At 39.4% G+C, this 14,870-nt stretch overlaps 1 protein-coding gene across 1 annotated transcript in view; it reads left to right on the top strand.

Moving 5' to 3' along the window:
• The window catches only part of loxhd1b (lipoxygenase homology PLAT domains 1b), a 33,413-nt gene extending 18,543 nt beyond the window's left edge, over nt 1-14,870 (top strand). Inside the window, 20 exon segments of the mRNA XM_087848832.1 lie at nt 1,443-1,576; nt 1,738-1,883; nt 1,985-2,089; nt 2,182-2,310; nt 2,404-2,568; nt 4,574-4,755; nt 4,840-4,956; nt 5,727-5,889; nt 6,375-6,529; nt 6,611-6,820; nt 6,921-7,047; nt 8,421-8,629; nt 9,114-9,241; nt 9,776-9,893; nt 11,585-11,762; nt 12,200-12,385; nt 13,323-13,493; nt 13,628-13,775; nt 13,997-14,152; nt 14,231-14,870. Coding sequence (XP_087704958.1) covers nt 1,443-1,576; nt 1,738-1,883; nt 1,985-2,089; nt 2,182-2,310; nt 2,404-2,568; nt 4,574-4,755; nt 4,840-4,956; nt 5,727-5,889; nt 6,375-6,529; nt 6,611-6,820; nt 6,921-7,047; nt 8,421-8,629; nt 9,114-9,241; nt 9,776-9,893; nt 11,585-11,762; nt 12,200-12,385; nt 13,323-13,493; nt 13,628-13,775; nt 13,997-14,152; nt 14,231-14,711 — 3,408 coding nt within the window. The 3' untranslated portion in view covers nt 14,712-14,870.

Below are 14,870 nucleotides of genomic sequence, written 5' to 3' on the forward strand. Positions count from 1 at the left end.
TCTTCAAGAATCATTCAAGATCCCGTCACTAACATCAACTGTTTTCAGATGATTTGGGAAGACAGAAATAAATTTAGGCGTGGCAAGTGGAAGGGAGAAGGGAACAAACGAATGGTGCCATCTTTGTCACATTATCATGAAGAAATTTAACTGCAGCTCACATATTCATTTAACTGTTTTCTGTGGAGTATGACCAGCCGTCTTCTCCTTTTTTAACATAATTGGAAAGCTGAAAAAAATGAATTGACTTGCAAATCACTTAGTGTATTTAATTAAAAATCATACACAAGAAAAGCATAAAAAAATAAAATTTTGAAAGCTATAGTATATGCTTGTTGTGAAGTTTGAATTGCATTTCAAACAATTGCAAATACTTCGGGGATTTTTTATCCTCAGTGGATAATATTTTAAAATTTGAATACACAGTATTGGAAATCACTGTATGGACACAGAAGCACTTCTGAAAATTGTTGTCAGTGAACAGCATCCACCAAAGTGGATATTACACTTTGCAACATCTATAAAATATGATCCAGAAACACTGCTGCCCTCTCTAGCCTCAAGCATATTTAAGACGGGGGGGGGGGGGCATCCAGTATTTGAATTTACCGAAATGTTTAATTCTTTTTGGAAAACATGCCCATCACTTCCTCCTCTCTAAAAATGTGAGGAACTGTATGACTTAATATTAGTGTGCATTTTAAAAGCATGAGTAACTTGCACATGGTTGGCACTGTTAAGGCTGAAGAGTACATACAAGTTATGGAGAAACATATGAATCCCACCAGATGATTCCAAATCATACGCAGCCATACAGATGATGATTTCTCAGGACAATGTCAAACCACATACAGGTACCTCTGTGACGTGAACAACATGACTCAATTGTAAAAACAAAAATAAAAGAGTCAAATTCATATACAAATACATATCAAATCCAATATCAAAATTGGATTATATATATATATATATATATATATATATATATATATATATATATATATATATATATATGCATACATATCAAATACAATTAAAGTTTTTTTTAAGTTGTCTTTGACTTTTTGGGGGGTAAATATGGGATTTTGCATTTGTTCTTCTCTACATTTTACACAGCATCGCAGAAACTGGGAGTTTTCATATTACCTTTTTTTTTGCTTACATGCTTTTCTAATAATATATTTGTGATGTGGTCAGATATACTGTAGCAATTCTGGATGGATTGCATTCCATTTTTATATATTTGTGCCTTTTCTGTCTTTCCCTTGTAAAGTTTCAAAGCTTTAATATATTTCAGTACTGTTTCAGACCAACTTCTCTTCTATCAGTTAACACTCTTGTGAGTCCCGATTCATTTCTGCTCTGGTATCACTTTGGACTATCAAATAAAAACAGTTAAATTAAAAGTGATTTGTAAAACATCTAGTTGCTGTATTTTGCAGGAGGATGTTTTCATCGTGACAGCCGTTGATTTGGGCCCTTTGAAGAAGCTACGAATCCGTCATGACAACTCTGAGTCTTACTCCTCTTGGTACCTAGATCGTGTTGAAATAGTGGACACAAAAGAGGATACAACGTAGGTGCCACAAACATACAGCCATGTGGGTTTTGCTTAGTTATTCAGCTGGATTCCAGAAAAATCCGACAGCAAACAACAATTAAAGATTTTGTGTGATTAGGAGAGTAAATTAACAACATTATATCTTGGAGTGTTGAACAAAGGTGTTTCTTCTGTAGATACTACTTCCCTTGTAACCGCTGGCTTGCAGTTGATGAAGACGACGGGCAGATAGCGAGAGAGCTGGTTCCCGTGGATGAGGCCTTCATGAGGAAGGATGATGATGATGAGGGCACGAGTGGCACTCTGGGCCTGGAGCAGAAATGTAATGAAGCTTCAAAGCTTGTTTACGCCTCAGTGGGATAAGATTAGTGGAAGACCAATATGACAAGTTTCATATACTTATATGATAAATTTATCCTGCAGCTATGTCTACTACATATACTCTTAAGATAAAAACTGGAGAAAAGAAGTATGCTGGAACTGATTCCAATGTCTTCGCTATCCTCTTTGGTGAAAATGATGACACAGGTGCGATAATTCAGCATCATCCCTGCAGTATGATGGCATCCCTGTTACTGGCTAAATATCAGAATTTAAAAAAATCTGCATGTCACCCACAGGGATCATCAATCTAAAGGCTTGTAAAAACTACAAGAATAAGTTTGAACAGGGGATGATCAATGAGTTCACTGTGGAGGCCGTGGATCTGGGCGACCTGGTAAAAGTTCGAATCGGGCACGAGGACTCAGGTGGGAAAAGAACGTACTGTAAAACAAACAAAGCAGTCATATACATAAGCACTGCACTGTACAAAAAAACTAAACTTTTTTTTTCTGAATCAGGGGGTTCACCTGGTTGGTTCTTGGACTGGATCGACATTGATGCCCCTTCACAGGGTCAGAGGATGCGCTTCCCATGTGGCCGTTGGCTGGATAAAGGGGAGGATGATGGTGCAACTGTGAGGGATCTCTATCCAGCTGACTTACAGACTGAATTCTACACACCATGTGAGTGAACAGCAGTGATATAAGTACTCAAATCCATTAGTAAACGTAGAGTAGGCTTATTGAGAAATCGTCCTCTGAAAGTGCTTTATGCAAAATTTCACTCTGATAAAAGAGCGGAAGCATTAGCAGTAAAATGTATTTTAAAGCAGTCTGCCTGAAGAATGGTGCTTATCAGACCATTAACTCCAACCTGTAATGAATGTTATAAAGCTGCAGTGGTGTCCTGTCTTTTTATTATCGTTCCTCCAATATGAAGGCTTGTTTCTGCCCTTGAAAAAAACATTTTCAATTGGCAGAGCTAAGTCGAAATTTCAGGTTATTTTCCAAAAAAAGATTATGACTTACTCACTCAAACTTTAGACAAAATTACTCAGAATTTAAGTTATTTGAGTGCGAATGGTTGTCTGTGTCTGTGTGTTCAGGGTGTACCCTGCCTCTCGCCCTATGACAGCTGGGATAGGCTCCAGCCTCCCCCGCGACCCTGAAAAGGATAAGTGGAAGTGAATGGATGGATGGATGGATGGTTGTCTGTGTCTGTGTGTTCAGGGTGTACCCTGCCTCTCGCCCTATGACAGCTGGGATAGGCTCCAGCCTCCCCCGCGACCCTGAAAAGGATAAGTGGAAGTGAATGGATGGATAAAGTTATTTTCTCATTAGTTTGAGTTAATAAATCCAAATTTTGAGATAAAGTTTGAGACAACAGCCCGAAATATTGACTTATAGAGTATAGTTTGTTTTTATCAATATGTATGCAAACTCAACTTATACATTATGATCCATTCATGTCAGTTAGTTTATACAAACAACAAGAAAGAAAATAAATAATATTGCAGTTTATAAAGCGGGCTCAAAGACTGTTATTATGTAATCAATGACGATAATGCCCTTCAATATAAGGGCATTTTTATAAAGCAGGCTAAAAAGTTCAACCAATTTCAGGATATTATAGTAGCAATTATCTATAGATATAATTTCTACACGTGACTTTGTTTTTCATTCAGTATCTTACCAGTTAGATGTTAACTATTTAGGACAGCAAACGTATTAAAAGATCAAATGATTCCTTTGAGTTTCAACAACAAATTAACACTAAAACAGAAAAATGTCATCAGTGACAATAAACACATTTTAAGCCAGCAGTTATAGCTATCAGCTAGCACAACTGTGATCACTCTCCACAGATAAATAACCACATATACTGCAGGACTTTCTTCGTAAACTTCTTGCTTTTAATTGCTTATCAATGCTTGTAGTAAGGATGGTGGACAGTTATTACAGTTAGATAGTTTAGTCTGATATGTTTTCTGTAAGGCATAAAAGCATGTCTGGTATCATAACTGTAAACGTTAGCTGTGAAAACTAATATAGCCTTTCCTAAAATGCAAATGTTTCTTATATAAAAGACTAGATTATATGCCAGCCTGTCCTCCACCTTCATCCATGACAGCCTGGCATGTTTCCCACCCACACTGTCGTTCAGTGAAGAGCAAAAGGGGTAGCTCTGTTTTGAGCGAGGGTCTTACTTCTGAAGCACTAAAACCAAATAACAGACAAGTAATCTGTTATACTCGTTTATTTGTGGTCTCTGAAATTCAAAACGCAAGCTTTTGAATATTAAGTTGAAATATACCCACTCCTACATCATCAATATGAGTTAACCATGATAGTGTTTGCTCATCAATAAATGGTGAAACCGCCAAAGCAACAGAGTTTCAGTCTTTGACGCATTGACAATTTTTTGTATGGTGTCTAATACATCCACAACAAGATTGTAACACCTTGTTTTCTCTTTTTCATGCAGCTTTTGTGTTTTACAAGTCTTAAAATAGTTGTCTTCTTTGCTGACTCTTGGTTAAAAAAGCAAGGAAATCTGAACACAAGTGGTCAGCTGTACATGACACCTGATAAACCGAAGTGTAAACGGTGATGGGACCAGTGTGTGCACGGCTCAAAAAGGGTTCTTCCACCTTTCCTGCCAACAAAAAAGCTTTTACTTTTTTTTCAGTTGTGCCTTATGAGATAAAGATATACACCACCGATGTATTTGGAGCGGGAACAGATGCTGACGTGTTTATAGTCTTGTATGGCCATAAGGGGGTGTGCACTCAGCAGAAGCACCTGTGTGTCAACAAGAGAGAGCGACGCTTGTGCTTTGAGAGGGGAGCTGAAGACATGTTTATTGTGGAGGTAAGTGTAATGTGTGGCTACTCACTGATAGAGCTTTTCAAAAAGTGGCGGCCGGTTTGCGAATGATAAGTTGTCTTTAAACAGCTGGAGGACATTGGTGATGTTATAGAGAAAATCAGGATAGGACATGACAACAGCGGCACCAATCCTGGATGGCATCTTGACAGAGTGGAGATCAGGCGACAGCTCAGGAAAGGAAAGGTAAGCAAAATCCCCATGAGATGACACCTTAATAGCGGCATTATATTGCCAAAACTATTCACTCACTCATCCAAATCATAGATAAGGTGTTGCAGTTATTTCCATGGCCACAGGTGTGTGTATAAAATCAAGCACCTAGGCATGCACACTGCTTCTACAAACATTTGTGACACAATGGGTTGCTCTCAGGAGCTCTGTGAAGTCAAGCACTACTAAAGATTCCACATTAAACTTTTACTGTTATTATAAAAAAGTGGACACGATTGGGAACGACAGCAGCTCAGCCACAAAGTGGTAGGTCACATAAAACACAGAGCACATACTGAGGCACACAAGGTTCATAAAAACATGGATGAGCGAGTCTGGTGTGAAAGAATTTGATTGTCCTGTACAGAGTCCTGACAGCACCCTTCTCATCCAACATCACAAACACTCTTCTGGAAGAGTAGTCAAATATTCTCAAAAAACACTCTTAAACCTTGTGGAAAGCCTTTCCAGAAGAGTTGAAGCTATTATAGCTGCAACATCATGTTAAACCCTATGGATTAAGAATGGGATGTCGCTCAAGTTCATATGCCTTTGAACGCAGATGAGTGAATACTTTAGGCAATGCACTGTAAGTGCATCGTTAAGAGATTTCTTGTCTGTGGCCTCATTAAATTATTAACAAATTAATAATTTAACATCTTCTGGCTCACACAGTTCATTGAGTCTCAGTTAGAGAAACATAGCTGGTGCCAGACTGAAGAGTTATCTGTGTTTAATGGCAGGGTTCTGAGACGACTATATTCCCTTGCGAGCGCTGGCTAGCCAAGTCTGAAGATGATGGTGAGACGGTGAGGGAGCTTGTCCCCTCAGACATCATCACTCAGAAACTCCTCAGGGATGGGACACTGAAAACAACTGAAACTGAGGTTGAAGATGCTTTGGAAAGTAGGTTGAAAGTTATGTCACCGGTGGAATGTAACTACACTTGCTTTCAGGTGCTCTGCTTAAGGAAACATTAGAGGTGCTTATTTTTATTTCAGCTGTTGCATGGTGAAGATGTTGAACTAGCATGGAGCAATATAAGCCTTGGTAGATTTTGCTTTTCAGCATCCTAATATGCTCTTCTAGCATGCACTTTTTCAAAGCTGAAGCTGAGTTTTGAAAGGCTTAGTGGGGAGAATGGTTTAAAGTCCAATTTTGAGACATTCTTCTTCTTTCAGCTGCTCTCTTTAGGGGTTGCCACAGCCGATCTCGCACTATCCAAAGCATCCTCTTCTGTCACACCAACCCTCTGCATGTTGTACAAATTTTTGAGACATTTTGCTGTATAAATAGACATGCTGTGAGACTGGAAACAACACAGTTGGGAAAAAAAATCTATTAGCAAACAAGGTCTGCATTTACCGACCAAAATTTTTCCTCCCTCACAGCTCACACATACACGGTGTCTGTGCGGACAGGCGATATGTACGGAGCGGGAACCGATGCCAACGTTTTCCTCACCATTTATGGAGATTTGGGAGACACAGGAGAGCGGAAACTCGCCAAATCTGAGAATAACAAGAACAAGTTTGAGAGAGGAGAGGTATTAGAGGAGAAGTGCGAATCGTTATGTGATGTTGCACAAAAATAAATCTAAATCTGTTCAATTCCTTTTGCCTTTTAGGTGGATAAGTTCAATATTGAGGCCGTGGATTTGGGGCAGGTGTTTAAGATTCGTGTTCGTCATAACAACTCTATGGTTGGGGCTGATTGGTACCTGGACCAGGTGGAGGTGCTGGATGTGGAAACAGAAGAGGTATACATGTTCCTGTGTGAGCGCTGGCTATCAACGAAGAAAGAGGACAAACGAATAGACAGGACCTTCTACGTCAAGGTTGTGTTTAAAGACAGTGTTTTATTATTTTCTTCTTTGTATGTCAGAATTATTCCAGAAAAGAAAATTGATAGCTGTGTTTATTTTGTGCCTGTTTTAGGGGTATGAGGGTGAAAGAAGCTCTGATCCATATTCCAAAATGATTGCTCAGGCCAAACTGGGACTGGACAAGAATGCCAACAAGAAGAAAAAGAAGAAAAAGGCAGTAGTAGTTGAAGGGGGTCCAAGTAAGGTCTATTCATTGTGTCTCTTTGTGAAATGACGTTTCTGGAAGTGGACACAAATATCAGGAAAAAATACTGAAATTCAACATGATAAATAACCACAATATCAACAGGAAGAATCAATACAAACTTATAGAAATTTCATAAATACAGGTAATATCAATCAGGTCATAGTTCACCCTAATATTTACACCAAATTAACCAACATTAAAGAAATAGGTAAACACAGTGTTTGTGCTTGGTGGCTTTCATTTTAAAGTGTTTAACTTACCAAAGTTACGCTTTGTGCCTGAACTCACTCACCACAGCACTCCTAAAACTGAGACTTTTGGAAGTCCTGCTAATGCAGCTCTGACTTTTTTTTAGTGTGGAAAGGAAAGCAGAGACATTCACAAAATTGTAGTACGCAGACCTACAATTGCTTCAAAAAATGACAAAAAAAAGACAAAAAAGTCAGCTTGGCTCAGACACCTTTTGTAACCTCATCCTCTATAATCCTCTTTGTATTTCTCTACCAGGGATGGTAAATGAACTGGTACTTATGTAGTGCTTTTCTAGTCTAAGTGAGCACTCAAAGCACTTGATTATTACAACCCACATTCACACACACATTTGAGCTATATTTTGTGCCTCTAAGGACTTTCAAACACACACACACGCACACACTTTTTGAAGGATGCACGGGGAGGCAGATTTGAGGTTCAGTATCTTGCCCAAGGACACTTCAACGTGCAGAATGAAGGAGGAGGAGGGATTGAACAACTGACCTTCTGATTAGTAGTGGAACTGCTCTACCTCAGGCAAAATAAATCTCTGGTCTGAAACGTTGCTGTTTCTGTTCTTCTGTATGATAAAAGACACAAAACAAGCATCCCTCTGCTCTTTTTCTTTGGCTGCACATGATAGTATGTGTGTGCTAAAGCACTAGAATAACACTGATGTAGCCTTAATAAAAGAAAAGCATCTACAAACACCTTAAAGGCTCATTATTTAACACAACATGTTTCGTCTAAGAAGAACAGCTGTATGCTTTTACAGTGTATAGTGATGAAGGATTATTTCTTGACTATAAGTCTTCATGCTATGCTAAGGTAAATGGCTGCTGGCTACAGTTAAAAGAGTGCTAACAATCTTCCACCTTAATCTGACTTTCTGTAAGAATACACCTTTCCCAAAATGTCAAACTACTCTTTTAAGATAAACTTTAATATTGTCTCCATCCATATTTGAAAAAGATCAAAAGGTCACACTCAGCCTGGAGCTAGATGATAGTACTAATATTAAAGAAGTAGGAATGTTCTCTGAAGTGGCTGAGACTTCAGACTGAATTTTATATGTGAAAAAAAAACTCAAAGCAGTTTTTCTCTCTCACCCAGTCATCCCTTATCACTTCACCCTGTCCACGGCGATCGAACATGATGCCAGCACCACAGCGAGGGTTTATGTCATCATCATTGGTCCCAATGACGTCGAGACAGACCGGCTGTGGCTGGACCTGCCAGAGGGAAAGAAATCCTTCACAGCTGGCTCCATGGAGCACTTTGTGTGCTATGGAACTGACGTAGGAGAGATCAAGAGGGTGGAAGTGAGAATCTGGGACTCTTTCTGTAGCTAAATCTGTGAAACTGTCTCCTCTCGGCTGCCTCTTCAGATGCACTGCTGTTAAAATTTTAATAAAACCATTCTAGCTCAGCAATAATTAATTCTAGATGTGCCTAGATCAAACAAAAATCAAGTGATATACCAATTCCCTCTCCATCTCCTCTCCCTTCTCTTCCCTCTCAGCTTGGCCATAACGGTGTCACACCAGAGAGCTGCTGGTTGGTGGATGAGCTGTCGGTTGCCGTGCCAACCAAAGGTATCAAGTACATCTTTCCATGTAAGTGCTGGCTGGCTAAAGACAGGGGAGATGGTCTGACTGCCAGACTGTTCAATGTGCTGGACTCCAGCACGATCAACATTATCCGCAAAGTGAGTCACCGCACCTAAAATATGAAGTGTTGGAAAACATTCAGTTAATGTGTTACATAAAAACTGTATCTGTATCTCTGTGTACCGTATTTCTTTAGGTTGTTTATTCAGTCACGGTTGCCACAGGTGACATTCAGTATGCAGGAACTGATACCAACATTTTCCTGACCGTGTTCGGAGCCAATGGGAGCACAGAGGAAATGCTTCTGCCCAAAAATGAGGATAGGTCAGTTCACAGTGATTACTTATCAATAAAGAAACAGTTGATTCTTTCAGTGCAAATACTGGAAATGTGGGATGCCTGAGTTTAAACAAACAAAATGAGCTCATCAGCACCTTTAAAGCTCAATAATATATGTGTTGCATCTCATTAATGTGACTTAACTATAAAGAAACTTATTATTTATATACTTAAACCACACTTATTGTGTGGTATTTTGGATCAAAGCAGTGATTTCCTTTATTGGCACTAAGATCGTAATAACAAAGAGTCTGCCATATAAATGCCACAAGCACCACATGTTTCTGAATAAACACAGTGTTTTATGTTAATCTGTGCTGTTGCCTATGGACAAAATTGGACAGGCAGTTTCACTGTTTATGCCGTTTAACCTAAGATAATCTAACCAGCTGCTGTGTACAGCTACAAAGGCATGAAAGTTAAAATGCAATTAAATGTATCTCCAGAAAGGTTAAACTATTTAATTAGCACAGTCATGTCTTTAAATGCAGCTTAATCCATATATATTGGTTCATTCAGGTTTGAAAGAGGGCAAGAAGACACATTTACCTTGGAGATAGATGACATCGCTCCTTTGAAGAAGATCAGAATTCGAATAGATGGCACCGGAAGCCGCCCAGACTGGTTTCTTGACAGGGTAATGCAAAGAGTGTCTGATGCAACACGTCTGGTATTAGAATAAAAAATGTAAGAAAGAAGGAATGATAAGAAATAATTTGCAATTACCGGAAAGCAGGTGCACATTTTGAGGTAGCACAAAACTTTAACATCAGTTTATCATAAATATTACGTTTTACACTCATGTGCTACTTTATAAGGTACAGCTTGCTAGATCCCCTTTTACATTCAGAACTGGCTTAATTCTTCATGGCATAGGTTCAACAAGGTGGTGTATACATTCCTCTGAGATTTTACCCCTTACTGACACGATACCGTCAAACAGTTGCTGCAGATTTGTTGGCCCCACAACCATGATACAAATCCCCCGTTGAGCCAAATCCCAAAGGTGCTCTGCTTGATTGAGATCTGGTGACTGTAGAGGCCATTTGAGAACAGTGAGCTCATTTTCATATTCAAGCAATCAGTTTGAGATTACTTGAGCTTTGTGATATGGTGTGTCATCCTTTTGAAAGCAACCATCAGAAGATGGGTACACCGTGGCCATAAAGGGATGGAAATGATCAGCATCGATTCTCAGGTAGGCTGTGGCATTTCAATGATGCTCAGTTGGTACTAAGGGGCCCAAAGCATGCCAAGAAAATATCCCCCACATCATTAAACCACCACTAGCAGCCTGAACTGTTGATACAAGCAGGATGGATCCATGTTTTCATGTTGTTTGCAACAAATTCAGACACTACTATCTGAATGTTGCAGCAGAAATCAAGCAAACAGGAGTGGCACTTAGTGTGATCTACTGCAACATTTGACATTTTGTGCTTTCAGAGATGTTTTTCTGCATACCTTGGTTGTAAGTTACTGTGAGTTACTGTTGGCTCCCTATCAGCTCAATGCAGTCTTTCTCTGGCATCAAAAGGCATTTTCACTGCACAGAGAACAATCAGATCACTGGATATTTTATCTTTTTCTGACCTTCCTCTATAAACCCTAAAGATGGTTATGTGGGAAAATCAACAGTTTCTGAAATACTCAGACCAGCCCATCTGGCACCAACAACCATGCCACGTTCAAAGTCACTTAAATAACTTTTCTTCCACATTCTGATGTTCAGTTTTAACTTTAGGAGGTCATCTGGACTATGTCTACACACTTAAAGGCATTGAGTTGCAGCCGTCTGACTTACTAATTAAATATTTGCATTATTAACCAGTTGAACAGATGTACCTAATGAAGTAAGTAATGATTGTACAGTATCTGTGAAATTATATAAACGTTCCTATTCAGGTAATGAAATGAGGTGGAACACTGAACAGTTTTCACAAGTTAGTAAATTTCACTTGCGTGTTTGGTATATCATTGCAGTGGATGGCGCTGTCTCTAAGCTGTAATTAAAACAATAACTCTTGTGATTTTTAAACCACAATCTTTTAATTTGCTAATTTAATAATGAAGCAATTTCTTTTTTCAGCCTTCGCAAATACCGTTAATTAATCAGATTCTTTTCCAGTGGAAACAGATGAATGCTAGGTTAACTTTCGTGTATTTGTGGATTGTTTAACATTTTTCAAGCCACAAATATACATTAATGCATTTATTCCAAAATCACAGTCAATTTTCTCCTCCTCTGCTGCAGCTAAATAGTAGATTTCACATGTGGACATTTGTTTAATGCGAATTGTGATGTCATCATCTGATTTAAAATGTTAGATCCTGATGAGAAACCTGACCACAGAGGAAGAGTACCTGTTCACCTACGAGAACTGGCTGTCCAAGACCAAAGGGCCCAAGAGGACAAAGGTGTGTGAGCTGGCGGCTATGGTGGATGACGAGGAGATGGTAGAAAAAACAACTTACATCATCCAAGTCCAGACTAGTGACGCTGCAGGTGGGTCACAGAATGTTTCCAATGTATAGTCAAGTAATTGCCTCAACTATTAAGAATGTGTGTTTAGTGATTCTAAAAACAGAAAACAATCACATATATTTAGAAAGTTGACCAGGTTAAAGAAACTGTATCAGTCAATTTTAACTTAATTTGTCAGCTTGGAATAAAGTTAAAAAAAATAATAATAAATATAAATATTCAAGTTGGGGGTTTTCTCTAATCATCCCAGAGCCCTCGTTAACTGCGCAAATTTCTTCCCCAAATGAATCAAAATAGTTTACGTTTGTTGAACTTCTATGAGTATTTTACATATTTTTTAAGTGTTAAATAAGACACTGAGTGCTTAACTTTAACAAGCATGTTTACAACTACTAATAGATTTTCTCATAAGTTAAAGTTTATTGGAGTTCTGTTCTCTGATCTTTGCAATATTCTAGGTGCTGGCACTGATGCCAACGTGTTTCTGATTGTGTTTGGGGAGTATGGAGATACAGGGATGCTGCCTCTGAAAGAGAGCACCAACAGAAACAAGTTTGAGCGAAAAATGAAGGACGTGTTCAGATTTCCTGATATGCTCAGTCTGGGCGAACTGTCAAAAGTCAGAGTGTGGCATGACAACAAAGGTAAGGAGACAAGGAGAACTACGGTCATAAGTAAGCACATAAGAAAGGAAGGAAAGTTTTAGCACTTTGGAATAATCTGGAGCATCGAGTTTTTGTGTTATTGTCAGAGAATGAACAAGTTGTTTGGAATGGTTGCCAGGAAAAGTTTCTTCCCTCTAAAAAGAAAATAACACCACAACTTAGATTTCAAAAGTTGCATCTGAACATACCACAAGACTTCCGGAACAATGTCCTTTGGGTAGATGTCATCAAAGTGGAGATATTTGGCAATAATGCTTGATGCCACATTTGGTGAAAATCAGATACAACATATCAGCGCAAACACCTGATGCCAACCGTCAAGCACGGTGGAGGAGGGGTAATGATTAGGGCTTCACTTGCAGCCACGGGACCAGGCCACCACATAAAAGTATACAAGAGTCAAATGTGACTCTAGAATACTTCTGTCTCACAGCTAAAGTTTGGCCAAAATTAGGTCACGCAGCAATGTCAAGCTACAAATCTCAACAGAATGATTTGCACTCCCCCAGTTAAAAGCTAGGTATATCAACCCAATTGAAATGCCACAGCCTTAAAAGAGCTGTGCATAAGCAATGAATTGAAGCAAAGTACTTTTTTTTATTTTAAATTTTTTGACTCAGGAAGCTAGACAAGATGTCTTACAGGGGTACTTGGAAGATGGAATACCAGAATCTTGCTTAGATACTGCAAGAGTGGATGTACACCATAGTGTTAATGTTAGCTTGTTTACTTCAAATCTATTTTATTTATAAAGTACCTGTTCACAATAGTAGTCATCTCAAGAAACTTTATACTATATATACTTTACCTTTTTTTGTTAAACAATGGAACGGGGAAATTTAGATAAGTGGTTGAGATAACATTTGTTTACAGATGGAATAAATTCACCATTGACTGTTGCTCTTACTGTAAACAGGCCCTGCTCCTGGATGGCACCTGGAGTACCTTGATGTGAAAGATGAGACCCTGGACAACACCTTCAGGTTCCCCTGTGACCGCTGGTTGGCAAAAAACGAAGATGACGGGCAGATTATGAGGGAACTGGCTTGTGCCAACAATGATTCTGTAGACCTCAGTGACAAAACAAGTTAGTTATCCAGAGAGTCTGTTGGCATAATCATGGGTTGTGTAATTATCTGAGATGAATCACTTGCAGTAAATTACAACCATTTGTCACTTGTAAAATAATGCAGCAATTTGTGTCTCTGTGCATGGCCACAGAATATGAAATTGCCACAACAACTGCTAACGCAGATGACGCCTCCACAACGGAAAATGTCTGGATCCTGCTGGAAGGAAGGAAAGCCCGTTCCAAGGAGTTTGTTCTGGAGAATAAGAAAAAGAAGTTCTTAAGGTAGGTCTTCAGAGAGTCCAGGGTTTGCGACTCGTGGTAAAACCCTCTAATGTGGTCTTACATAATTGCCCTCTTTTACACATTTTTTTCTACCCCCTTTTATCTTGTAGCTTCATTTTCTCTTTACTCTCAGGAGAGATAATCCCATGAGGTGAAACAGAACCTCTCAGGCAGACCATAAAATTTAACAGTTTAAAATCAAACCCTACAGAAACGTCTCTTGAACCTTTCCACAGCGGTGCCACTGACACGTTTGAGTTCTCGTCGAAGCACGTGGGGGAAATCGCTAGCATCTGCGTTGGCCACATCACAAAAGACGGCAAGAAGGTGAAGAATGAGGCTTTCTGGCATGTTATGGAGGTGGTGGTGACAGAAAAGGAGCTGGGAAACAAGTGAGTAGACTCTCACACAACATGCATTATGTTATATAAAACTGATGGTGCTGAATCAATGCATCCTCTTGTGGTTAGGTATTTCTTCCACTGTGATGCACAAATTCCCCTGGCAGCCAAAAAAGACCAGTTCCAGACATTCGAGTGCTATAAATCCATCGAGAGCTTTGCAAGCAAAGTCCGCAACCTGGTCCCTGTCAAGTATGAAATCATCGTCATCACCGGGGACGTCAAAGCGGGCGGCACAGATGCAAATGTTTTTATCACCATGTATGGTGTCAATGGTGACTCAGGCAAGCGTCACCTACGGCAGAAGTTTCGCAACCTTTTTGAGCGAGGGCGGACAGACCGCTTCGTTCTGGAGATGCTGGACCTTGGGGAATTGCTGAGGGTCAAAGTGGAACATGACGGCACCAGCCCCAACAGTGGGTGGTATCTAGAGTGTATTGAGGTGACCAACACAGCCAATTCAGTCACAACAATCTTCCACTGTGGAAAGTGGTTGCACACTGCTAAAGCTGATGGACAAATTCAGCGAGTGCTCAATCCCAGATATTAGAATAATGGTAGAAAGAAAGAGTGGGTGAGCATTTGCTTTTTCCTGTTTGACTCATTTGTTTTGTTGGGGATTTTTTACCAATTGTAAGAGAAACATTGCACGGAAAAGTTAGCGTTAATCCATCTGAATATAAATGTATTTCAACTTTTTCAGGATAAA

The sequence above is a fragment of the Neolamprologus brichardi genome, chromosome 12 (assembly GCF_056152115.1).
Source record: "Neolamprologus brichardi isolate AB-2024 chromosome 12, ASM5615211v1, whole genome shotgun sequence".
Taxonomy (NCBI): domain Eukaryota; kingdom Metazoa; phylum Chordata; class Actinopteri; order Cichliformes; family Cichlidae; genus Neolamprologus; species Neolamprologus brichardi.